Source organism: Hemiscyllium ocellatum, chromosome 24, assembly GCF_020745735.1.
Source record: "Hemiscyllium ocellatum isolate sHemOce1 chromosome 24, sHemOce1.pat.X.cur, whole genome shotgun sequence".
In the NCBI taxonomy this organism is placed as follows: domain Eukaryota; kingdom Metazoa; phylum Chordata; class Chondrichthyes; order Orectolobiformes; family Hemiscylliidae; genus Hemiscyllium; species Hemiscyllium ocellatum.
The window spans coordinates 12,703,387-12,731,058 of NC_083424.1; the positions used below are offsets into that span (position 1 = coordinate 12,703,387).

At 42.6% G+C, this 27,672-nt stretch overlaps 1 protein-coding gene across 1 annotated transcript in view; it reads right to left on the bottom strand.

The window, feature by feature from the left end:
• Positions 1–12,079: 12,079 nt before the first annotated feature.
• LOC132827442 (seizure 6-like protein) overlaps positions 12,080–27,672 on the bottom strand; it is a 184,936-nt gene continuing 169,343 nt past the window's right edge. The window contains exons 13-17 of the mRNA XM_060844130.1: positions 21,298–21,492; positions 19,488–19,520; positions 17,599–17,710; positions 14,739–14,841; positions 12,080–12,109 (exon numbers count right to left, since the gene is read on the bottom strand). Coding sequence (XP_060700113.1) covers positions 12,080–12,109; positions 14,739–14,841; positions 17,599–17,710; positions 19,488–19,520; positions 21,298–21,492 — 473 coding nt within the window. The remainder of the gene's footprint in view (positions 12,110–14,738; positions 14,842–17,598; positions 17,711–19,487; positions 19,521–21,297; positions 21,493–27,672) is intronic.

Consider the following 27,672-nt stretch of genomic DNA (forward strand, 5'->3'; position numbering starts at 1 on the left):
AAGTCCTTCATCATTATGCCCAAAACGGCGATTCTTCTGCTCCTTGGATGCTGCCTAACCTACTGTGTTTTTCCAGCACCACATTCTCCACTCTGACCTCCAGCATCTGCAGTCCTCACTTTCTCCCACTGTGAAGGTCACACAGGAATATTGCTACTGGAAAATATCTTGCATTCAGAGAACGAGCTAATAGCTTCAGAATAGGATCCATGTAAATATTAATGCACGAGTAAATAGAAGAAGAAAATTGGAATGATGAAGTTAACTTCGCAATGTGTTAATTTCAGGAATTCAGTCACAGTGGAATTGATTAAATCCTTTGAGATTGCTAATTAAACATTGATGACCACTAAGTTTACCAAGTTTGGATGCAGAATACACATTATTTCAAAATACTATGCAATCTTTGATTTCACTTGATGGCTTCTTGTATCAAGTCATTCAAATGGTTAAAATCTACTTTAATGTTCATTAAGATCAAAGCCATGGAAAAGTCATATATTGTTTGAAACAGCCTGCACATTTATAGATCAATCAAATCACGTTGCAGAGAAATTAATCTCAGTAGCACCAGCTAGTAGGGTATTCAGCCAGCTGTTTATCACTCCTTCACTATCTGATGTGGCAAACATTACTGCAACTGGTTATGAAATAATAAAAGCTTGCTTCTCAACCATTGCATAGTCCTTAAGGCTAGGCTTCATGAGGGGTATGCTTGCTGTTGGGACACAGAGAACTGAAGGAGAACCTCTGGCTAATCATTTCATCCCAATAAAAGTCTGACACATAGAGGCACACAGGATGTCTAGTCATTCTCCCAGGAATAGGTAAAGCTGTGATGGAAGACATTTTCTCTCAGTTCTATTTGCATCCCATTGGTTGATTGGTTTTCATATTCAACATGACAGAACAAATCTCATGTACACAATTACTCATTATACCACAAACAATGGGATCACATGCAACATCTCCACAGATCAACAACTTTATTTGAGAACTGTACACTAATTTGATCAGAAAACAATGTTTTGTGATTGAGAGATGGGCAGTGATTAGGATGAGAAATAGCATAAAGACTTCTCCCTTCCTTTCCTTGACTTCTCTGTTTCCATTTCTGGATAAGCTGGTCACCAATATCCACTACAAACCCACTGGCTCCCGCAGTTATTTTAATTATGTGTCCTCACACCCTACTTCCTGCCAGGACTCCATTCCATTCTCCCAGTGTTTCAATTCCAGAAATGTCAATAGTTTGGCTCAATTGAGGATTCCCGCCACTGTAGTTGACAGGGTTCTTAGACATGTCCAACTCATCTCCCGCACTTCTGCCCTCACCCCTTCTCTTCCCTTCCACAACACTGGTAGGGTCCCTCTGGTCCTCACTTACCACCCCACCAGCATTAGCATTCCAAAGGATCAAAAGCCACCATTTCAGCCACTTTCAATGGGATGCCACCACCAAACAAATCTTGCCTTCCCTTGTTGGCATTTCCGAGGGACCTTTCCCTTAGGGATGCCCTAGTCCATTCCCAATACATCCCCACACCACCATCCCATGCAATCACAGGAGGTGCCCATTTACTTTCTCCCCCCCTTCATCCAAGACTCCAGAAGCAGTGATTTATCTGCACTTCACTCACTGTAGTCTGGCTGCTCACAATGTGGTCTCCGCTAACTGAATGATCACTTTGTGGAAAACCCACGTTCAGCCTGTAAAAGTGACTTTGCCCATCCAGTTGCTTTGCACTTCAACACACCACTGTGTTCCGTGGCCACCGTCTCTATCTTGGGCTTGCTACAGAGCTCCAGCGAGGCTCAGTGAGAGCTGAAAGAACAGCATCCCTTTTTCACTTGGGGGACTCTGTAGCCTTCAGGACTCAATATTGAGTTCAATAACGTTAGGGCCTGCATACCTCATTCCATGTCTTTTATCCTTCTCCACACCTTGGGGTCTGTCATGACATGTGCTGCTTTCAGCACAGCCAACCCATTTTGACCTACTCATGGTCCCCATTCTCCTTCCTGATGAAGGGCATATACCTGAAACATCGATTCTCCTGCTCCTCGGATGCTGCCTGGCCTGCTATGCTTTTCCAGCACCACACCCTCGACTCTGATCTCCAGCATCTGCAGTCCTCACTTTCTCCCTGTTCTCCTTCGTTGGCTTATCATCATCAATCCCTTTATCAACCTAATCATCTTTCTCTCTCTCCCTCAGCGCTGTCTCCATCTGTCCCCAGCACTCTACCACGACTTCAGCGTATATACCACCCACTATCAGTTCTAAAGAAGGCTTATTGGACTCAAAACATTAGCTCTGTTTTTTCTCCACAGATGCTGCCAGACCTTTTAAGCTCCTTCAGCTTTTTCTGTTTTTATTTGATAAGGATGTTTATGCTGACAATCGACCAACTAGAGAATTCATAAAGAGTTAGAGATCTTATTGACCTCATGCTGCATGTTGTCTGTCATGCCTTGATGTGGTGATTCCACAATCATACTGAGCCTAGTCCTTCACGTTAAGTTGCAGTGAGATAGAAGGACAATCGGATAGCAACACCGTCAACTACACATCCCTACTGAGAATCAGGTGAAGCTCTAGAAGACAGGAGAAGTGTATTGTCCACAGACAAAATCCTGAGGTAGGTGGAAGAGAGAGTACAATTCACTCAGACAACTTCAGTATATATAAAAGATTTGTGCTTTCAGTTTGAATTTCAAGATTATTTCCTAGACTGATAATTTCCTCCCACAGACCTATCCGTTTTATATTTAATAGCAACATGTTTCAGCAATGTCACATTATCATTACAATCCTACAGTGAGATCTGCATACTAAATATTAATATTTGAAATGAAGAGTACTAATAAGAGTAATTTAACATCAGAATGCTGATGTTGCATTTTTAAAAAAAACTGCAAACATAAATTTAAATTAAACCACTAATTTGTAAACATATTCAGACACCTATATAATGAACAAAGCAATGAGTAGCTGACAGGAACAAATGCTGTTAGCTTGAAGAATTGCAACAAAGAACTGGCCATTGTACCAACACTGAGCGTAATGCCTCAGCTATGTTACAAGTCTAGCCTTGCAATGACAAGATTTTTGATGATGTCAGTGTAAGAGCTGCATTATAAAGCCACCACTATCAACAGGTTTTAATCTTAATGCTGCAGGTATTGCTCCCTTTAGAATTCACGGCATAGAAACAGACCATTTGGTCAACTTGTCCAAGACAGTGATTATGCTCTTAAACAAGTCTCCTCCCACCCTCTCCCCTTTTGAAATATGGACAATTTCTCTCTGCTATGTTGCCGCATGCTGGCTTATGTTTCTATGGGGGATGTAATGATGATACTGAGTCAAGTGGCAGTCGTTGCATATGGATCTTGACATTGAATGTCAGTGTACAACTGGTGCTTCCTGGTATATGACAACTTTGTCTGATCATACCCATACTAGATATTAACATACACACACATCCAGCAGCAGTTTCTGATTGGCCTGCTACTTATTTTCCTTCCATAACCTAGAGATGATACAGCTAATTGGAGTTCCCCAAGTGACAATTAGCCAACTCTCCAGGGACCTGGATTTATACCCGGAACATTTCTTGTCTCTTTGGGTTCATGGCTCACTGAATAATGTCAAATGAGATCCTTATAATTGGCAATGAGATTTAGAATCCAGTAAACAGTGCTCAGAGGATGCATTAAAGAGTGCACCTGTTGGAAATAAACAAATCTTGGCCAATGTGAATGCTGGCAGATTTTAAATATGTGCCCTATCACTGCACAGTTTGTTAGAAAGGAACTGAAGCATTGGAGATTTAATTTGCACCCTTACAATGGAAAACAAAGAAATGAAAGACTCAGATATATAAAATGTTTTGCACAAATAGGGGAGGTGATGGCCTAGTGCTATAGTATTATTGCTGTACTGTTCATCCAAAGACCTAGGTAATGTTCTGGGGGACTTGGATTTGTATCCTGCCATGGTGGATTGTGAATTCGATACAAATCTGGAATTGAGAGTGTAATGATAACCACGAGTCGACTGTCATCTGGTTCACTAATGCCTACATATGACTCCAGACCCACAGCAATGTCATTAACTCTTAACCACCCTCTGGAGATGGGTGATAAATGCTGGCCTAGCCAGTGACACCCTCATCCTGTCAATGAATTAAAAGTCACTCAGGACTTTGCAGTGTAGTCATTATTGTACTGTGGGAAACATGACCACCAACCTGAGCGCCACAAGATTCCACAAACAGCAAAGACCAGATCGTCTGTTTTTTGATGATTTTGGTGGGAATACATCACTATTTGTTTATTATTTTCTCCAACAGCTGTCAAACACTGGTCAAAGTCAGTTACATCAGCTATATAGTTCACCAAAACTATTGGATCATGGAAAAGTTCAAGTTTCAAAATTTTGGAAAAGGACTTTCAATGAAAATCCATTGCGATCTTTTGAATGTACACATTCAGGTTAAGTTACTTTAGAAATGACTGAAATGCAAACCAATCTAAACCAGCACAAACCAAGTGGTTACAAGGTAGCTCACAGGATTTTTATTTCACCAATAAATTCCACTAGGTATGTATGATCTAAACAATGTGTCAAATTAATGATACTAGTAATAATTTGGCTATTCCACATCCATATGTGAGTTTCATTTTTTGCATTTATGAATGAAATGATTCCCATGAGGTACATGACGGAAAAGACCACAGCTCAGTTACTTCTATTAATGTATCACGTGTTATCAGCTAGTAAGGTTTAGCATGCATGTCTGAGGCCAAATGAAACTAAGGAACATGTGATAGTTAAATGTTAATAAAGGCATGTGTGCATGAGGACTGGGTATGCAGATAGAGAGAATAAGTAATTGACGTGCTGGAGGTTTGAGATCTGAAAGCTGGAATAAAACTCTGACCCATTCCAGCAAAGGATCGCATGAATGGGTAAGAATGGAAGGTTATTATCTTGTTAAAGGTATGATCCTTTGACATAAAACATGAAAAGTGCCCATAAAAAAAGGATCATTCAATCAGGCTCATAAGACCAACTAGCCATGATTTGTCTCTTGATAAATTGTCTCTAAACCTTTCACCTCCTGAATATTTTCTAATCAATTTGTGGACTTTTCGCTGTGTTAAAGATTCATGTGATTAATCATCCTCTACATTTGATATTAATGCTGATGATATTTCCAGACTCATGTATTTGGCCAGGGGTAGAGGGGACTCTCCTTCTCAATTTCTCCCTTTGCCTAAGGTGTAGTGGCCCTCAAGTTAAAACACCACCAGTTGTCTCTCTCTCTCTAATGAGACTGTGACTTTATGGTACTCTCAAACTTTGCCAACTGTTCCTGTATATGTATGTGTAATATATATATATATATATATATATATGCATAAAATACTCTAGGACTTTCAAAGCCATATATTTGTTCAGTTCTTTCCAAAGGAGTGACTTATTCCAATGATGGATCACCCTCTGTGGGAGAAACTTTGTTCGAAATCTCCAATCTCACCAGACATTTGTCAATTTTATAAACCAACAACGGTATATTTTCTTCAAGTCGTTCAAGTCAGTAAACAGGACACACCGTCAGACCCAGCTCTGAAGAGTTATACTGGATTCGAAATGTTAACTCTGTTTCTCTCTCCACAGATGCTGCCAGACCAGCTAAGTTTCTCCAGCATTTTTTGTATTTGTTTCACAATGACAGAATTGTTGGGTCATTTCAGTTTTTACACTGTTAGGCTATCAATCATCAGGAGGGATATGAAATATATAATGAGCTCTGTAGAAGGCAGCCTTGAGAAATTGCAAGAATTTTGTTAATCAGCCTGTTACATTCACAGCTAATAGAAAGAAACACACATACTGGGCTATGTGAGATCTGCTCTTTTTCTGAAAATGGGCTTGTTCCATTCATTAATATCATTTCTCAGCCTTCTGCAGGGGTCTTTGGTATTTGTCTGGATGCACTGTTGTAATTTTAATACTTCAGTTTTGTGTGCTTGTTCCTTTTTTTAAGCCAAGATGGCAGTGCTGACAAGACAAGTAGCGTTTAAACTCCTAAGCCTGTCCATTCCAAGTTGGCTGTGTCCTTCTTTCTCTTTCCCATAGATCTTCTTTCTTTTTCTTCACCTTCCTCTTGTTGGTGGCGGAGGAGGTGTCATTGTGGAGGTGGCTGGGCAAAGGTGGTGAGGGGGCATCTGCAGTGGTGGCTCATGGATATGGTAGGCCCAGAGCAGGGACTCCTAGTGAGGTCAGTGAGATGGTGTCTGCAGTTTTCACAGTGTGGTGGGCCCGGATCAGGATGGCAATGTCAGGCCCGGATTGGAATTCCTAGCAATGTTGGCAGTGGCAGCAGAGCTGGGGACTCTATGGGTATCGGCTGGACTCTGAATGGGGACTCATTACGGCCTGGAGCCCGTAACACCTTACAGAAACCCCGGAGATCATCAGAAAACCCGGAACCGTGCTTGACAAAGCAGGACTACAAATTTGAACATCATTTCTTATTTTTCTGTCAATTAAAGTGAAGATGAAGCTCTATTTAAGTGATCTCTTTTTATTCATTTGTAATCCAAAATGGCACCAGATTGTGGCAACACTTTTCCCTGCATCTTCCCAAATACATGTGACAATAAAAATCATTCGTTCATGCTTGCTGTTACCCCGATGATGTCAGGGACTTGCTCCATATTTTTGGTGACCCTTTGATAATCGTAATTTGAAGCCGGGCTTGTTGATCCAAATGAGTGTGGAACACACTCCAAGTTTAATATCGCCGAGTGACAAATTGCTCATTGTGGCTCAACGTTCAAATACCAGCTATCACCCAAGAAATTATGACGTAGGCCATTACGCAAGGCTACTGATGTCAGCAGCACAAAACTCAATTAGTTGAATTTCTGGAATGGCAATGGATTGAGAAAAATGTTGATAATATGGATGGGCATTGAAGAGAAATGTGTTACTCGATCCAGCACCTTCTACAATTCCCAAAATTATGTTGAGATGACGTACGGGCAATATATGATTAATTCCTTAGAAGCCATGTGGAAGGTGGTCTTGAGCTGCAGTGGGTATCCCTCCCTCTGAGCTAAAAAATCTTCTTGCTTCAAGTCCCACTTCAGTCAAATACATTAAGTATCAACTTGGAAATCTTTCTAATGCACATCGGTGGCCAGGTAGTAAGAGCGGGAGAGATTCTGGTTGACCGTTTGATGGAGGGAAGCCTCTATTATCATCTATCAACTATCCATGTTGCCACAGCAACTTGGGTTTTCTCAATGAACTGTAACACACCAGCTCATGGTCTGACCAGTCCAGAGATTTAGATAAATATCAAAATCACGATTAAGACATATAAGAAATAAAGCTAATGACAGAAATAAAAATCTGGTTATTACAAGTAACCAGGTCAACAGAAAAGTGAATCACACTTTTATGGAAATTCAATTCCAGTATGACCCTATAATGGTTCAAAATAGCTTAGAAAGTTTGCACATAATATATTATAAAGAAATAAACATACTGCCTTTCAGTAAAATATTCTTCCAGGTTAGAAGGCAACCCAATTCATTGACTAGTAAAAAAAGTCAATTATCAGAATTTCATGAATGATCTATTTCTCTCTGCTCTGAAATAATGCTGCATGGGAAACATGACTTCTACAATGACTGAAATATATGCTGAGGAAAATGATGCTTAAATTAGCAGAATGTATGATTAATGACTGAAAGACTACAAACTTTATAAGGATCATCAAACAGCCTGCAGCTAGCATACTGAAAGATATAACACATTGTGAGTACTTCAAAAATGCTGACAAATCATTTAAGGTTTGAGCTCACAACTAGCCCTCTGTTACAGTCTCGTAACACAGATACAACCATCTGCCCTTCTGTATTAACTTCTGTTGTGCATAAATCTGATTCTATGAAATTATCTGACTCCAAAATCCTGTTGTGTTAAAATCCTCGGAAGGAGCAGAGATGTTATGTGGGGTGTACAGTAATCCTTCCTTATGATTTCTGTTTACATCTATGAGAATTGTCTCTGGCTCATACGAGTCAAAATCAGCATAAGGGATCAGAACAGCACTGAAGAAGGGTCACAAGACCTGAAACATTATCTCAGCTTTCTATCCAGAGACACTGCCAAACCTGCTGAGTATCTCCAGTAAATTCTGTTTTGTTTCAATATATGTCCACATGTACAATATGGTCACTCACCTGACTGCACATTTTTCATAGAGTCATAGAATTCATACAGTGTAGATTGAGGTTATTCAGCCCATTAAGTTTGCACTGATTCTCTGAAGAGCATCTTACCCAGCCCCAGCCCCCCATCCCATCCCTGTAACCCTGTATTTCCCTTGGCTAATCCGCCTACCTGCACATCCCCGAACACTATGGGCAATTTAGCGTGGCCGATCTTCCTAACTTGCACATCTTTGGATTATGGGAGAAAACTAGAGCACCCAGAGGAAATCCACACAGACACAGGGAGAACGTGCAAACTCTGCACAGGCAGTCACCTTGAACATCGATCTTGAAACCCTGATTTCGACCCTGGGCAGGAATGGAGCAGGTTGTGGGCAAGGTAGATAGTAAACTTTTCTGATCTTGGCCACAGGAGTTCTGGTCCACTTTAATCCCTGGGCTTTGCCTGCATCACAGCTTACTGCTGTTGGAAAGCAATTGCTGGTCAGAGGACAGAGGCCCAATGTTAGATGGTCAGAGACTTGGTACTCTGGGAAATGTTCCTTCTTCTCATCCCACACACAGTAAAAAGACAATTATCGATTCTGACATTGTTGAACTTTTCACCTCTAACCCTCTTTCTGCTAGGTCCACCACAATGGCTTTACCATTCTGTGTCAAGGGTGAAAAAGCAGCTAGGTCTGCATAACATAATTGGATGATAACTAATTAACTTAGAAGGATCCCTAATAGTTTCTGGTGGCTATCCTTCTTGGCTGTCAGAGGTCTGATTGTACTCACAAGTCCATGACAACCCATCAATGGTCCAATATCAAGATAAAGAAACAGGAAGTGCTGGAGAAACTCAGCAGCAGAGAAAAACAGCATTAATGTCTCAGGGTCAATATCACCCTTCTTTCAGATCTCCAGCATCCACAGTACTTTGCTTTTAATCGATGTTAAGATGTTAGATTTAGCAGTGTGAGGGTTAGGAGTTGACTCATGTACACCCTGATCTCCCTAGGTCAAGAAGATAAAACAAAACACCATAAGACCAAGTTCCCATTAGAGAGAGATGTCTGGTGGTGAGTTTAACATGAAGGTCACCAAGCCTCAGAAAAGGGGTGACGTTGAGAAGGAAAGTCCTTCATGTTAACCACAGCCAATAAAATCCTATTGAATTTAAGATGGACATAATGCATTTTAAGATAAAATCTGTAGTGTGCTATTATGGCATTTTGAAAAATTGTGGGAGTGAAAGAACACATTTATAGTTCTCAATACCACCTCTATCCTTCTCACCTCCCCGTCCACACTCCCAGCCCACTAGTCAATCAATAAAGCCGAAATGTCGATTCTCCTGCTCCTTGGATGCTGCGTGACCTGCTGTGTTTTTCCAGTACCACACTCTCGACTCTAATCTCTGGAGAATAGATGCTTTCTCATACAGGGGAAGGTGATTCACTGTCTCGCTGTTGTTTTATTTTGTTAAAATGCAGTTACAGGTTTGTTGCAGTAAGGAAGTGCTGTATTGATGTCAAGTTCTGCTCACACAGCATGCAGCGTAGCAAAACAGCAAAGCATTATTTTAAAAAAAAAGTTTTCTCATCCAGATTTTTCTCCTTCTCTTCTGAAATGTTAACATCAAGGGGCAGATCAGCTTTCCACCTGCTCCTCTCTGATTTTCTCCTGCCCTGGAGAGGTACCCATTGGAGGTACCAGTTCTACAAAGTCAAGGGTCAATTCTTCAAATTCTTCTGCCGAGGGAGCGCACAAACACACAAACAAGAGAAGGCTGCCAGGCCCTTCAAGCCTGTTCCACCACTCAATGCGATCGTGGTTGGCCTGACTTTAACCTCAACTCTACATTCCCGCACTCCTGATAACCAAAGGTATTTAAAGATTCTTCATCTACTGCCTTTAAAGGAAAGAAATTCCAAAAGACTCACAACCCTCTAGGGAGGAAAATAACGTTTCCACATCGCTGCCTTAAATGGGTGACCCTTGTTTTAAAATGACCTCGACTTCTAGGTTTTCCCACAGGAGGAAACATCCACCCAGGTTCCCTCAGGATCTTACATTTGAATTAAGTCACCTTTGACTCTTCTAAACCCCATAGGATACAGGCCCTGTCTGAATACACTTCCCTCATAATACAGTCTGCCCATCATTCCTGATGAAGCGCTTTTGACCGAAATGTCGATTCTCCTGCTCCTTGGATGCTGCGTGACCTGCTGTGTTTTTCCAGTACCACACTCTCGACTCTAATCTCCAGCATCTGCAGTCTTCACGTTTGCCCATTCCATGTATTAGTCTAAAAAACCTTCTCTGAACTGCGTCTAATGCAGTGAACACTACTGTACAAGATGACAGCTTACTCATTCCAATTGTCACTTGCCCCTGATTACAGACTTGGATCAAAAGTAAGAATCTGAGATTATTGGTCCCCAAACATACCCATCTAACTCCTTTTGCAAACTGAGAGGGAAATGAAAACAATATTAGCACCTCTCACTCATGCTCACACTGAGATCAGCTAGCACAGTACAAACTGAGAATCAAATCCCCCAGATTCCTGAGCCAAATGGCTTAAGCTACTCGCTGTTTAAATTTGCTTCATTATTTGGCTGAGCCTGTGTTGTTTGGAAATGTTTGCCACTTAATATTACACATCGGGGCACGGGGAGAAATATTACTACATGTTGTGACTGATCACAATGACTAGTGCAACTAAAGTAGAATTCTCCTGTACAACTTTACCAGCAGAATAAAACTCTTCACAAATAAATAGCAAGAGGTAAATGCAGAAAATGCTGCACAATGTAGGTGTGCTGGTGTAATGCGTTTTGCTTACATTAGGAAAATATATGTAAACAAATGCACCAACACAAAATGTGTCTGTTAGCACAGGTATGCATGAATTCTGCAGATGTACAGTAAGGATATACATGCACAGATGCACATCACACACATATGCTGTTTAATGAATATACACAGACGTACAGTACATGCATGTATACACATGTATGTGCCTGCATATACATATTTACAGGGAAAGTGCGTACACGGGATTGTGTACAGTTAGGCAAAAAGGGGACACTTAGAAAAGACTTGTCAAGCAATTCGCCCATTGAAAGGCTCGTCTTTACCAGAGACTTGGAATACTTTTTGTTCAAAGTGCTGAACCAACGTCGAAAAAAAGTTGCAAAAAATATTCCTTGAGGTTATATTTTTCAAAAAAAAAAGTGACATTCCCTAACTTCATGCTGAATGAAGGGTACTGCTGCTTTGGATTCTCTTCACTTCTGGCTATAGCGAGAGGGTGTCTGCTTTCACCTGGGGATTGTGCCAGGGTGATAATTTGTGAAGGACTGCTCAGTCCTCTATGAGGGATAGCTGAGCTTCTCTGGAACAGAGTGTAGCTCTTTCCAGTCAGCAAGCTCACAAGAGCCTCAAGGAATATCTCTTTGAAAAGCACGTAATGTACTTCAACAAAACAAAATACAGACGTTGTGAAATTGCTTTGGCCAAAATTTGATTTGGTCTCCTTCAAATACTCCATTTTTGCTTCTTATTAAAAATTCTGATGTTACCTAAATAATTCAACTGATGCATTCTTTGGAGAATTTGAGGGAGCTTTTCTCACACTGAGTTGCCAGGATCCCTTTTCAGGTGAACACGACTGGATGCGATAGGTTTGGAGGGAGTGTCGAGTCTGGAATGTCAGTAACTTCTGATTTGGATTAGAAAGCAGAGAGGAGCATCATTCTCTGGGGTGTGCACTGGGAAACGCTGGCTGATTGCAGGAATCTCATTCTTCCTGCCCCTTCCATGAGCTTATTCATATGGAAACTTCGTATTCCCTGGTATCCTGAAATCAAACAAAAGAGGAAAGGCGCAGCATTGAAATTGCCGTCTCCTGAGAAAATCATCATTAAAGCAACTAGCAAAATATCTTGAGACCAAAGGTTTTTTTTAAATATACAGTGACGTATAATTTGGAATGCACTATCCAAAAGCATGGTTAGATTAGATTCCTACAGTGCAGAAACAGGCCCTTCGGCCCAACAAGTCCACACCCACCCTCCAGAAGAGCAACCTACCCAGACCCATTCATCTACTCCTACTAATGCACCTATCACTATGGGCAATTTAGCAGGGCCAATTCACCTGGCCCACACATCTTTGGACAGACACAGGGAGAATGTGCAAACTCCACACAGTCACCTGAGGCAGGAATTGAACCTGGGCCCCTGGCACTGCGAGGCAGCAGTGCTGACTACTGTGCCACCCATGTTGGAAGCAGAATCACTGATAATTTCCAATGTTGGATAAATAATTGAAGAGGTGAAATCTGCAGGGATATGAGGGGATGGGAAGGAAAATGAGACTTTGCCTTTCAAAGAGCTATCACAAGCACAATAAAAGGACATGTTCTGGCCTTACAAGTAATGAAGCATAACAGTAAATTTGTGGATTTTTTTTTCTTTATTACAATAATTTTTTACAGGGTATGACACTGCCTATTCTCGTGGAAAAGTGGTATTCATTATGTGTGAACTTAATCAAGCAGAGCCTGATGGTCTGTTCAATTTGGGATCTAGTATGACCAGCCACAGTCCTATTCTGTCAATACTTACAGTATGAGTGCCATCCAGGGTGGGATTGCTGTATATTGATGAGGGGCTGGATTCCTAGCTAACCTGTGCCTCACCTTCCCTCCCAAGCCCAGGAATACAAAAGCTAATTAGAGTCATAGAGTCATAGAGGTGTACAGCACGGAAATAGCTTTGGTCCAACTCATCCATGTTGAGCAGATATCCCCAAACAATCTAGTCCTACCTGTCCCATATCCCTCTAAACCCTTCCTATTCATATACCCAACCAGATGTCTTTTAAATGTTGCAATTGTACCAGCCTCCACCACTTCCTCTGACAGCTCACTCCACACACACGTATCACCCTCTGTGTGAAAATGTTGTCCCTTAAGTCTCTTTTATATCTTTCCCGTCTCACCCTAAACCTATGCCCTCTAGTTATGGACTCCCCCATCTCAGGGAAAAGACTTTGTCTATTTACCCTATCCATGCCCCTCATGATTTTATAAACCTCTATAAGGTCACCCCCTCAGTCCTAGCCTATTCAACCTCTCCAATTGTTGAAGTCATTTTAGATGCCTGAACTAATTCAAAGCTGAGATTGGATGTGGGACTTTTTTGGACTTTACAGTGTGCAATCAGAATGTGAGTTGTATTTAACTGCTAAGAATAAGAGTCTTATAACTCAAGAGATTGGGGAGCTTGTTGTTTCCAGCTGTTTTCTCTATGGCAATAGCTCAGTCAATCAGTGTCAACTTGCCAACCAATCAGTATCCTTTTCTCCTGTAACACAAATTGTTTCTATGAGTTGAAATTTGACATCCTTGAGTTTGTCCTGAAGGTTGAAAATCTCTGTCAATTTGTAGCACTATTCAGCAACAACAAAGTTATCTTCCTTTATCTAAATGAATAATCTCACCCGTTTCTATAAGTGTGCAAATTTTCATTGAAACTCCCGATGAAATACTGGTGGAGAGGTGAGCAAATATCTCATATTTCTGTACCTATCCCTGAATGAACCCATCAATCCTCTTATAGCTTCTGTAAAGTTACTAGGCAGAACCTTGTGAGTTTTTCTTAACAACACATAACTGGTTGACATCTTGGATCACATTAAAATTGGATGTGGTTACACTATCCTTTTGTTTCAGAAACAAAAACAGAAGTTGCTGGAAAAGCTCAGCAGGTAGGCGGCACGGTGGCACGGTGGTTAGCACTGCTGCCTCACAGCGCCTGAGATCCGGGTTCAATTCCCGACTCAGGCGACTGACTGTGTGGAGTTTGCACGTTCTCCCCGTGTCTGCGTGGGTTTCCTCTGGGTGCTCCGGTTTCCTCCCACAGTCCAAAGATGTGCGGATCAGGTGAATTGGCCATGCTAAATTGCCCGTAGTGTTAGGTAAAAGGGGTAGGTGTGGGGGTATGGGTGGGTTGCGCTTCGGCGGGTCGGTGTGGACTTGTTGGGCCGAAGGGCCTGTTTCCACACTGTATGTAATCTAATCTGTAATCTAATCTGTAATCAGGTCTGGCAGCACCTGTGGAGAGAAATTAGAGTTAATATTTCAGGTCAAGTGACCCTTCTTCAGACCTGGACCCAAAACGTTAACTCTGATTTCTCTCCACAGATCCTACCAGACCTGTTGAGCTTCTCCAGCAAACTTCTGTTTTTGTTTCTGATTTCCAGAAATTGTGGTTCTTTCAGTTTTATCCTTTTGTTTCTCATTGTCGTCACATCTGAACACAACATTCACAATGATAATGGTTGCAGCCAGCTTTCTCAGAATCGAAAAATATATAGCCATTTTAATGCTCTCCTTTCCACCCCACTTTAAATATATGGACCCAGAGAAATAACTTGACCAAATCTGCTCCAACACAGCAAATGTTAGAAAACAAATGACGTACGCCTGTCTCATAGATGGGATTGTCAAACGCCGTTTCTACAGTGATCTGACTGTATGGATGAGAAGACATGAGAGGCAGACGCAGGTTTGAGTGATATCGGCACCTGGAATAAAGAGATAAAAAGGAAAATTGAGGATGCGGTAATTGGAATAACAGTACACATGGCTTTGCCCACTGTGCAATCTTCCCTAGAGCGTGAGTACTGCACATTTATTGACACACGATACCTATCAACCACACTGCATTTCCTATGTATCTGACAATTGACACAGACATCACAGAATACAAAACATCTTGTTTTAGAGCAAAAATAACACCCAAAATAAATTAAAGTTGTATCCCAAAATGACAAGTAGATTTTCATTAAAATTAGATACAGTTAAAAGTGTTACAAAGTTATGCAGAGTGCTTATGAAATGGAAGGCTGGAGGCTAGAATTTATTTGTAATAACATGGGTGGGGCGCGGGGGGGAAGAGTGTGTGGTCCCTTTAAGAGGTGAGGTGCTTTTCAAAGCTCGGAGCTTTAAAAAAAAAGCAGCTGTAGATGTACAGATAGTTATAAGATGGAAACGTATCAATTGGCTCTGTGACTGGAAAACTTTAGGCTTGTTTTGTTGTTAAGGCAACCAGCTTGAATATCAGCCAATTAATTTAACCAAGGCCCTAGTTACCAAAACCCAATTAAATTTAAATCTGTTGGTTTTGTCTACCTCGAACCTATCTGATTGTACAGAAATTAATATGTCATCATGGGTATAAAGAAGAGGGCATTTGAAAATTAGAGGGAGAGACAACTGTCATCTGAGAAATAAATGCTGGGCTTTCACAAGAAATCTACACACTCTTTCAAGAAAAACACCATTTACCTATAAAACACATCATGGAAATTTTAGATAATATTCCAGACAAAAGAAATTACAGAGAAAACAACGGAGAGAGGCATTTTGGAAAGAAGGATCAGCAGAAGAAAGGTGTTTATGACTGAAGAAGATACAAAACATTTTGGAAGACACAGTCTGTGTGAACTTTGAGAGACTAAGATTTAATTTATTGTTCTTATTTCTCGGATTTATATAAATGGGACCTGAAACAGCATACCAGTAGAATTTAGTTCAGTTAGGGACAAGTTATGTAGAGAGGAATTGTTCGATTTGTTAGTAATTCTGTTAATTTGTTCACTGTTGGAGTTAGATAAATAAATTGTGACTTGTTAATTATAGAGGGGTGAAAAAATTCTATCTCATTCAACCACTCCTTTATGACAGATGGGGCGTAAGAGGTGGGTTATGTCACTTGTCACATTTCTATGGTGAGCTTCTCTGGGTGTTTCAGTTTTAATTATCAGAGAGGTGTCGACCTCCCTTTCGTAACAAAAGCTACTTTGAAAATAATGTATTCATCCTCAGATTGTGGGTACCTGTGCTCTTCCGCATAAGGTGGTAATTCAATGCCTTCTTAAATGGCTCTGATCCAAATGGTGAAAATGCTACCCACCCCTGTAGGTTGAAGGATGGTGTTTATGTCTGAGTTCAGATTGTGTGTCACTTGGAGTGGAACATGGATGGAACGGGGCAGCGCTTGGTGCATCCATTCACCTGCTGCACTTGTCCTGTTCATTTGTGATTTTGGGAGGGGAGCAGGTTCATAGCTCCTTGAAAGTAGAGTCACAGGTGGACAGTACAGTGAAGAAGGCGCTTGGTATGCTTTCATTTATTGGTCAGTGCATTGTGTATAGAAGTTATGATGTCACGTTGCAGCTGTACAGGACATTGGTTAGGCCACTTTTGGAATAATGTATTCAATTCTGGTCTCCCTGCTATCGAAAGGATGTTGTTAAACTTGAAAGGGTTCAGAAACGATTTACAATGATGTTGCCAGCATTGAAGGGTTTTGAGCTACAGGGAGAGGCTGAACAGGCTGGGGCTGTTTTCCCTGGAGCGATGAAGGCTGAAGGGTAACCTTATAGAGGTTAATAAAATCATGCGGGGCATGGATAGGGTGAATAGCCAAGGTCTTTTTCACAGGGTGAGTTGTCCAAAACTAGAGGGCATAGGTTTAAGGTGAGAGGGGAAAGCTTAAAGAGAGACTTGAGGGGCAACGTTTTCACTCAGAGGGCCTTACATGTATTGAAAGATCTGCCAGAGGTGGAGACTGGTACAATTACAACGTTTAAAAGGCCTTTGGATGGGTATTTGAATAAGAAGGGTTGAGAGGGATACGGGTCAAATGCTGGCAAATGGGACTAGATTAATTTAGGATATCTGGTCAACATGGATGAGTTGGACTGAAGTGTCTGTTTCTATGCTGTACAACTCCATAACTCTATGACTTGGTTAAAGATCACACAAAAGATCAAAGTGTCATACAGCTGATGCAATGTATTGAACAAACCTTGATTGCTTTTAAGTCTTTAATCACTTAGAATGGGTTGCAGGTTTTGATTCGTTAATATATAAATCCCAGAACTTCTTTCAAGTCACATTCCCAAGATAATTTAAGACTTTTTTAAGAAAGGTGACATCTCAGCTCAGACAATGCATCACCATTCTAATTGATTAAAGACTTAACAACAATCTAGATTTGTTCAATATATTGCATCAGTTGCATGACATTTTGATCTTTTACTATAAATTCTGTGTGCTATGATCCTGCCCCACTAGCTACCTGATGATGGAACAGCTCTCCAAAGGTTAGCGCTTCCAAATAAACCTGCTGGACTATAACCTGGTGTTATGTGATTTTTACTTTTGTCCACCCCAGTCCAACACTGACACCTCCTCATCTATGAATTGGTGAGATTGCATCACGATAACAAATCTTTGAATATTCAGAGGAGCACAAAAAATTATTGCTCACTTACCTGGTAACGTAAATGTAGGCGCTTCCCAACAGTATAGAGATGATGAGGATAGGAATGAATATGGCCAAAGCCATATTTCCGCCTTCCATTGATGTCTCCACAGCTGTTTCTGCTACTGGAGGCAAAGCAACTGAGAAGTGACTTTATTATTTCAAAGCTCCCTTAACTGGTTAAGGATTTTCATCTCCACTCCTACCCTTGCCCTGTCAATGTTTCACCTGTGTTTCCCTGAAAGCATTGACTTCTGCTGGATAATGTATCTGTTGGGGAAAGCCTATGATACATGCCTGCTCTTTGTAAGTGTAATGTGATGAGTTTAACCCTTTTCAGTTCATGTGAAAAGGAAATGGTTCTGTGATGATTTTAACAGCATCAGTGCAGTACCAATCTCTTCAATATTCTTTTCTATTTTTGCATAGAAGTTCTGATTTTGAATGCAGATGGTAGCAGAAACAAGGTGAACAGAATTGCTCCTTTCAGGATTGAGGGAAACGAATCAATCATTGGGGAGGTGATGGCCTAATCGTATTATTGCTGGACTGCTAATCCAGCAACTCAGGTAATGTTCTGGGGACTGGGTTGAATCCCGCCATGGCAGATGCATTTGATATCAATCAAAACCTTGAATTAAGTCTGATGATGACTGTAATCCATTGTTGGAAAAACCCATCTGGTTCACTAAGGCCCTTTACAGAAGGAAACTGCCATCCTTACCTGGTCTGGACTGTAGGTGACTGCAGACCTACAGCCATGTGGTTGATTCTTAACTACTTGTGGGATGGGCTATAAATGCTGGCATGGCCAGTGAGGTCCTCAATCCACGTATGTTACATCTAGCCTATGAATTTTTGATAGGACAGTTTGGGTGGGGCCTTACTCTATATCTCACTTAGGATAGTTTGAGAGGATAAACCAGAATTTCAAGTTGTACCTTCCTTGAAGAGCTTGATGTGAACATTGGGACTAACAATGTAGCGGGTAAATGATGTTCTATGTATAACACATTGTATCCCCAACCATAAAGTGCTTGATGGAACCTTTAGCATCCAAACTCCATTGTATGTTATTGGGTGAATTTAAATGGATATTATTGAGGGGATAATACTTTGCAACAAACATAGTATACGGTACGAGGGAGAGCTTAATACAGAGATTGGGCATCAAAAAAGGAAGAATTAGAATTCCTATGGTGTGGAAACGTGCCCTTTGGTCCAACAAGTCCACACCTATCCTCTGAAGAGTAACCCAACCCCCTATTTACCCCTGAATAATAACCTACACTATGGGCAATTGAGCATTTCACCTATCTGCACATCTTTGGACTGTGGGAGGAAACTGGAGCACCTGGAGAGCACCCATGGAGAATGCACAAACTCCACACAGACAGTCACCTGAGGCTGGAATCAAACTTGGATCCCTAACACTGTGAGGCAGCAGTGCTAAACACTGAGGCACCATGCTATCCTATTTAATTCAGAGTCAGCACTTGTTTAATATAACACACTATCCAAAACACTTCACAAACAATTTAGAACAGCATAAAAGAAAGACATTCCTTATTAGAATAAACTAATGTTATTGTCATCACTTGGTTGTGTCGCCATAGTCTTACCAGACCATAGGGCCTGCTCTCTCATGAGAGAAAAGCAGCTGGTGGTGATTTAACCAGAGGATCACCAGACCCTGGGCAAGAGAAGAAAAGTCCTTCATGGTAACCTCAAATCAGTGATGGGAATTGTACCCACACTGTCAGCATCACACTGCAATTCAGCCAACTGAGCTAAATCAATTCCTTGCCATCCCTAAAGTCAGTGACACCCTAAATTAATGCCCAGCCAGTTATTAAATGTTCTTACAGTTAGTGCAGTCACAATTAAAGCACTACTTACCTTCTAGCGAGTGTTCAAAGCCATACGTTGCAGCTGGAAATAAAAACAAGAAAAAGATTTTTTTGAAATTAAAAATCATTGAATAGATTGTATGACTCTTTGTAAGGATACTTACTGCCTAGGTCAATCCTGTGAGTAGGGGTCACAGCACTACGTTATATAAATAAACAATTTACTGTTCAAGTACCCTAGGGTTTCCTACACAGGCTCAGTCAACGTGGCCTTGAGTAGTTCCGAGCAAGACTCAAAGCAAATCAATTGACTGACTGTCAAGGAACACAAAAACCAAAGCTGATTGTATTTTCTACTGTTCAAATGTTTGGTGATGTATGTTCAAACATTTGATGCAGGAACATGAAAGGCAGAGAGATCCAAACCACCTTCACTATTCATCTTTCACAATCTCTGCTTCTATTGCCAGGTAGGACAGTACAACTTGATTTCTCCCTTAACTCATCTTGTCAAGGTACAAGGCAGAAAATCTACCAAGGTTGGAAAATTTTACTGGGCCTGCAGAAGAGGGTGGAGTGGCAGAACACAGGGATAACAGAGCTTTTGACTGGCAGACAGTACTTTTGCAGCCAGAGGTAAAGTCATCATAGCCCTAGAGGGTTGCTCGCCCATTAAGAAGAGGTGACTTTAACTGGAGAGTCACCACGCTTTGGGTGAGAGGCAGTTCCTCAAGGTGGGGTGGGGGAGGGGTTGCTGGTGTAGGGAAGAGAGAGGGTGCAGGATTGGTGGAGGGTGGGTGAGGGTATGGTTGGGATTGAGCTCCGAGGCAGCAGTGGCTGTCATGGAGATCCACAGGGCAGCTTATAACAGCAGTGCTCCCACGCTTACAGGTCTTTGGTACCATCTCATAAAGTCATAGAGGTCAGCGGCACAGAATAAGGCCCTTTAGCCCATCAAATCTGCACCAGTTAAATACAACCACTTGATCCCATTGTACAGCACTTGGCCCCTTGTTTTGCATGCCTTGGCATTGCAAGTGCACATCTAACGACTTCTTCAATGTTCTCAAGGGTTCTGCCTCTACCACACTTACAGGCACTGAGTTCCAGATTCCCACAACCTTCTGGTGGGAATTTCCTCATAATCCCTTAACCTCCTGCCCCTAACCTTAAGTCTATGCCCCCCTGCTCTTGATCCTTCCATCAAGGGGAAAAGTCCTTCCTGTCTACCCTGTCTATGCTGCTCATACCTCTCAATCTTGTCTCTCCTCAGTCTCCTCTGTTTCAGGGAAAACAATCCCACTCTATCCAATCTCTCTTCATAACTGAAGCTCTCCAGCCCAGGGAACATCCTGATAAATCTCCTATGCACCTTCTCCAATGTTATCACATCCCTCCTATAATGTGAATTCCAGAACTGAACACAGTACTCTAGCTGTGGTCTAACCAACGTCTTACACAGTTCCAGCATAACCTCCCTGCTCTTAAACTCTTATGCCTTGGCTAATAAAGGTAAGTGTCCCATGTGCCTTCTTACCCAGTTCATCTGCCACTCCACTGCTCTCACAGAGGGGTCGTGACAATTTCCAAGGTTCGATGTGGGGTCACAGTGGTAAAGTTTGAGAACCATCATCTGACACAATCTGATACGATACAATATGGAGCTTTTGCTCAATTGCCAATTGTCTGCTGCAAAGTCTGGATCCTAGGAAATGACAGACAAATCTGCTCAATGATTTGTTCTCTCTTTCTGGTCACTCCAAGACTGTCAGGATGATCGCCAACAAAAGTGCAAGCCGTCAGCCTGAAATCCTGTTCTCTCTGTAGGACTCTGAGTGTCATGTGGACTGAGGCCCTACCTTTACACAGAGGCAGTGGCCCACTCCAGTGAGATGGGTGAGCTATGATGCATCGAATGGTGACCTCCCCAACCAGCTCAAATCCTTCGTAACACATAAATGTCAGTGTCTCCCCCGGCAGGTACAGCCGCTTGTACAGAATCTGGTAACCATTCTCAGGTAGTCCAGGATTCTCACATGCCACAGACTCCTCCGCTGGAACAGAAAAGCAGGAAATATTTCAGGTAGTTATTGGCAAAGGGATATCACAGGTAAGAGGGAGCAATGAGAAAGAACTGTATATTTATATAACACTTTTAAAGTCCACATGTGCATTTCAAGCACTTTTTCTTCTATGCTTTCATGGGACGAGAGCATCACTGGGCAAGTTATCCCTAATTGCCCAGAGGGCAGTTAGGAGTCAACCACAATGCTGCGGGTTGAGAGTCACATGTAGGCCAGACCTGGGCAAGGATGTCCTTCCCTCAAGGCCTTATGTCTGAATTGTCGATTCTCCTGCTCCTTGGGTGCTGCCAGACCAGCTGTGCTTTTCCAGCACCGCACTCTTCGATGAGTGAACCATTAGCGATTCTGAGGAAGGGTCACTTGTTTTCTCTCCACAGATGCTGCCAGAGCTGCTGAGCTTTTCCAGCAGCTTATGTTTCTATTAGTGAACCGGATGAGTTTTCACAACAATGGCTACATGGTCATCATTAGACCCAGCTGCTTTTTTCAGGTTGTGTTGAATTTAGAATTCCACCATCTGCCATGTTGGGGATTTAAAGCCAGGAATAAAGTCATTTTGAAATGTACTCAGTGTTGTAGCATGGGAATCAACGCAGCTAGTTTATGCACAGCAAGATCCCACAAACAGCAATGTGATCATGAACAGACAATTTGCTTTTTGGCTCCTGGTGTCACTTTCGAGCTGGGATTCCTATGACACACAGCCTTTTAAAAAATGAAGATATTGCCAAATCAACCTATTCAGATACAGTATAGCACAGTCCTGGGGTAGATGGGACTTGAACCAATGACACCCCTATCACTGTGCCACAGAGTCCACTACAGCTATTGTTTAAATATAAGACCATAGACACAGGAGCAGAAATTAGACCATTTGGCCCATCAAGTTGGCTCTGCCATCCCATCATGGCTGATCAGTTTTTCAACCCCCATTTTCCCACTTTTTCCCCATAACCTTCTTATTCCAATCAATCTTGGCTTGGCCAGCACATCATGGTCCTCTTTTGGAAATGGTCACCTCGGCTCCCAAACTATGTCCTTCTCATATTGCCCAATCCATCCTTTTCTTTCTTGTTGAGGCTTGCCTGAATGCTGAGATGTAACTAAGAAGAGCCATATCATACTCGAAACGCTAACTCTGTTCCTCTCTGAGTTGAATACTGAGTTTCTCCCGCATTCCCAGTGTCTGTTTCAGATTTAGAACATAGAACATAGAACAATACAGCGCACAACGGGCCCATCGGCCCTCGATGTTGTGCCGACCTGTGAACTAATCTAAGCCTATCACCTCACACTATCCCATCATCATTCATGTGCTTATCCAAGGACTGCTTAAATGCCACTAATGTGGCTGAGTTAGCTACATTGGCAGGCAGGGCATTCCACACCCTTACTACTCTCTGAGCAAAGAACCCGTCTCTGATCTTTGTCTTAAATCTATCATCCATCAACTTGCAGCTATACCCCCTTGTACAAGCAGATGTCATCATCATAGGAAAAAGACTCTCAATGTCCACCCTATCTGACCTTCTGATCATATATGTTTCCAGCACCCACAGTATTTTGTTTTTGTTACTGGTGTATAATCTGAGCCGCATACCAACCATTATTACAACCCCTTACCTCAAACATCTCTTACAACAAACCCACATTGATGCACCCTCTTCAAGCACTGGCTATTCCCAGATGACTAATCCAGCAACACTCTGAATTGTTTCATGTACTTCGGTGTAAACCTATTCATCCAAACCTCTGTGTTCAAATCCCATCCTATTGCACACTTTCAACTGTGGAAATGCCAATTTTCATTTGTCTTTCTGTTCCCAATGCAAGGATGGCACGGTGGCTCAGTGGTTAGCACTGCTGCCTCACAGCGCCAGGGACCTAGGATTGATTCCAGCCTCGGGTGACCGTCTGTGTGGAGTTTGCACATTCTCCCCGTGTCTGCGTGGGTTTCCTCTGGGTGTTCCGGTTATCTCCGCAGTACAAACATGTTAAGGTTAAGGTGGATTGGCCATGCTAAATTGCAGAGGTAGAAGTGGGTATTGCAGATGCTGGAGATTAGAGTCAGGATGAGAGTGATGCTGGAAAAGCACAGTAGGTCAGGCAGCATCTGAGCAGCAGGAAAATCAATGTTTCAGGCAAAAAGTCTTCATCAGGAAGGGCTAAATTGCCCATAGTGTTCAAGGATGTGCTCCTTATCTGGATCAACCATGGAAAAATGTAGGGTTACAAGGATAGGGTGGCGTCTGGGTGGGTTGCTGTTCGGAGGGTTGGTAAGGACTCGATGGGCTGAATGGCCTGCTTCCACACTATACGATTTCCATGATTCACATCACAGCCAGAATTCTCATCCTTGTCATCATCGGCCTGGTAGCTTCCTCCAGCTCTTAAACCAGTTTCTGAGTCGGTGGAAAAGAGTCCGAAGAACTGCGGATGCTGGAAATCAAAAACAAAACAATGAAATTGCTGGGAAAACTCAATGCATCTCACAGCCTCTGTGGAGAGAAACGTTTCTGGTCTGGGTCTGAAAAAGCATCACTGCTTTCTCTGCACAGAGGCTGTAAGACATGCTGAGTTTTCCAGGCAATTTCTGTTTTTTTGTTTGTGCGTTTTGTGGCTTGTGATTCATAATTGCGACCCATTCCCCTCACCACCTGCCAATTCCTCACCACCCGCCAATTCCTCACCACCTGCCAATTCCTCACCACCCCTCCACCTTTGTAGTTGAGGCGTCAGCTGCTTCTCAGTTGGCCTCTGAATCACCAGCCTCCAAGTCCCAATTCCAGGGATTGATTATAAACATTCATGACACTCTGGTGCAGCGCTGAGGATGTGCTGCACTGTTGGAGGTGCCATCGGTTCGAGCTGCTTCCTTCCAGATAAGACATTAAAACTGGTGTCCCATCTTCCAGCTCGGGTGATCGAAAAGATTCCATGGCCCATGTTCTCTCCTAGCTGTGCTGCTGCTCTGAGGTTCTGCAACATTGATGTGCCAACGCATAGACAGAGTCAATGCTGCGCTTGGACCTTGGAGGTCCGTGCACTGAGAAAGATGAAGTTGAGGGACTATTACCCTCTGTCATATTTTGAAGACGATCAGGGGACTTAACCTTGGTGTCCTGGCCAATATTTATCCCTCAGTCAATTTGACAAAATCACACACAGTCAGGTCATTATCAGATTGCTTTTGGTGTGAGCTTGCTGTGTGCAAAAGTGGCTGCTACATTTCCTCTCCACTTCACATGTTGGATATCCTATGATAGTGAAAGGTGTTATACAAATGCAAGTCTTATTTTCCAACTCCAAATCGCTGCCTCCATTTGTAGAGTCATAGAGGCGTACTGCACAGAAACAGGCCCTTTGGTCAAACGAGTCCATGCCGACCATAACCCCAAACTAAACTAGGCCCACTTGCCTATTTCTGACACATATCCCTCCAAACCTTTCCTATTCATGTACTTTCTAATGCCTTTTTAATGTAATTGTCCCCACATCCACCATCATTCTCCCATCATCCCCTTAAAATTGTGCACATAGGCAATTGCAAAGGCTGTTCTTTAAATACAATTACTGCCCTTTATCCATCATTCATTGCAAAAGTTGATTTTCTTATTTCTTGACCAAACACAGTTAAGCAGTCCTTTAAAGGCAACCTTATTCACCTTCAAATCTCTAACCTGGTTGATTCCTGTGTTCTCTGCCTATCTGTTTGAGGGATACAGCAGCGACAGCAAGGGGAATAAAGGTACAGGCTCCCTCCGGCCTGGTGTCAGTGTTTCGCATAATCAGCCACAAAGCTGACAGGATGTGACAGGAGCCTCATTTACTTTCCTCCTCTCCAAAGTGTTGCAATCCGTATCACCGTATGGAAAAACAGGTCACAACTGTGGAAGCTCAACCTGAGTGACAGGCGGTCATGGGAGCCCAGTCCCATTACCATCTGGCCTGCATTGCTGTCTTGTCAACACATGGTGTGATGGTGCACAGTTGTTGGCATGCGACCTTTAGCCTTTGATCAGTGGGATGGTCTACCCAGTGACTTGAATCAGAGACAGGGTGGGCTGCTTAGGGATGGATTGAGGGACAACTTGGCTTTTCGGTTCCCAGAGATTGCAAAATGACTTTGTTGTGACTGACAGCCACACTCGACAGAGGCATGGTAGCGAACAGTTCCACTGAGATTCAAAGTGGAAAAAGGCGACAGCGCAACGTGGAGAAAGGTTACTTTCTAACGTACATTTGACAACTGGAGATTGGATTTCCCTGAAAACGCTCCTTGTAAGACTGCGTGCATGCACCCTGTGATTTTGTTCAGGAGCTGCATCAGAAAAGTTTCATTATTGGCTACAGTGCACAATGTACAAAACTAATCTGCATTATTAACGTCCCTTCAAATGCACAGAAACTGGCTTTAGGGGGACGCGTCATTCCAATCAAACATTTACTGCGGAGGTGGATGGTGAAGTATATTGACATATTGGTTGTTTAAAAAGGATGGGTTTCAGGAAGTGTTTAAGGTAGGTGAGAAAAAGGCAGAGAGATTTGGGATATGAATTCCAGAGATTTGACCTCAGGGAGCCTCCAGCACAGAGAATTCGAGTTCAGACGCTGAGACTCGGAGTGCTGTTGTGTTGGAGGAGATCAACGAAATAGGAACAAAATCAGAAACTGTCGGAAAATCCCCCAGGTCTGTCACAACGTGTGGAGAGAGAAGCAGAGTAAACGTTTTCAGGTCCAGTGACCCTCCTTCAGAACCTATCGATCTATCCAAACTTGGCTCTCAGTCATGGCGAAGTCATATTGCAATCTCTGGGAAACGAGAAGCCAAGTTCCAGGCACCACCCCGCTCTACCCCACCAGCTCCCCAGCTTAACTTATGAGAAACATTTGAGGACTCCGGGTCTATACTCGATGCAGTTTAGAAGGATGAGGAGGGGATCTAATTGATAATTACAGAATACTGAATGGCCTTGACAGAGTAGATGTTGGAAAGATGTTTCAACTGGCAAGAGACACTAGGACCCGAGGGCACAGCCTTAGAGTAAAGGGAAGACCTTTTAGATTGGAGGTAAGGAGCAACTTCGTCAGCCAGAGAGTGGTGAATTGATGAAATTCATTACCACAGAAGGCTGTGGAGGCCAGGTCATGGAATATATTTAAGGCGGAGATAGATAAGTTCTTGATTGTCAAGGGGATCAAGGGTTACGGGAGAACGCGTTGAGAAACTTACCAGCCTTGATTGAATGGCGGAGCAGACTTGATTGGCTGAATGGCCTCCTATGTCTTATGGTCTTATGGTCTTGAATACTGTGAGCCTGGTATCTCTGGCTGGGGGTGGTGGGCAATGCGCCAAAATGCAAGGCAGGGCTGGTGAGCATCTGGGTAGGTTCATGATGGGGAAACACCCAAAGGGCAAGTGAGTAGCCATGAGATACAGCCTTATCCAATCCAGCGAGCTGTCCGTGTGCACAGCGTCCTTGCAGCAGAGTTGCAATTCCTGCATCCTGATATGCAGCTTTAAAATGCAGGAGTGCCCTGTAGGTGAATTGGTGAGGGACCCTGGGGCTGTTCAGAGGCTGACAGGTATCAGATGCCAGTGTCCAAGTACAGGGAATGAATTGGCTATTTCTCTGGAGTGTGGCCTGTTTGATGGGTTTCTGTGATGGGAATCCAGAGGAACAAGCACTGAGCTGGAATGTCGGGGATTCCCGGCATCCAGTTTCCTCACACTGGGAAGGAAGTTGCACATTAATGAGCTCAATAAACATAAGACCATTAGGTATAGCAGCAGCAGTAGGCCTTTCGGCCCATCGAGTCTGCTCCACCATTCGATCATGGCTGATATATTTCTCAACCCTATTCTCACTTCTTCTGTAACTCATCATCCCCTTACTATTCAAACACAAACCTAAAAAAAAGTTTTCTAATTGAGCCATTCATAAATTATATCACACACTTATGGAGCAGGTGGGACTTGAACTGAGGCACATACACTTCCACTACACCACCCCGCAAGAACCTACTTTGCTCCATCTTTAATACACTCAGAGACTTGGTCTTCACAACCCACTGTGGCAATGAGTTTCACAGATTTGCCACCCTCTGAAGAAATTCCTCCTCATCTCATTTCTAAACTCCTCGAGTCCT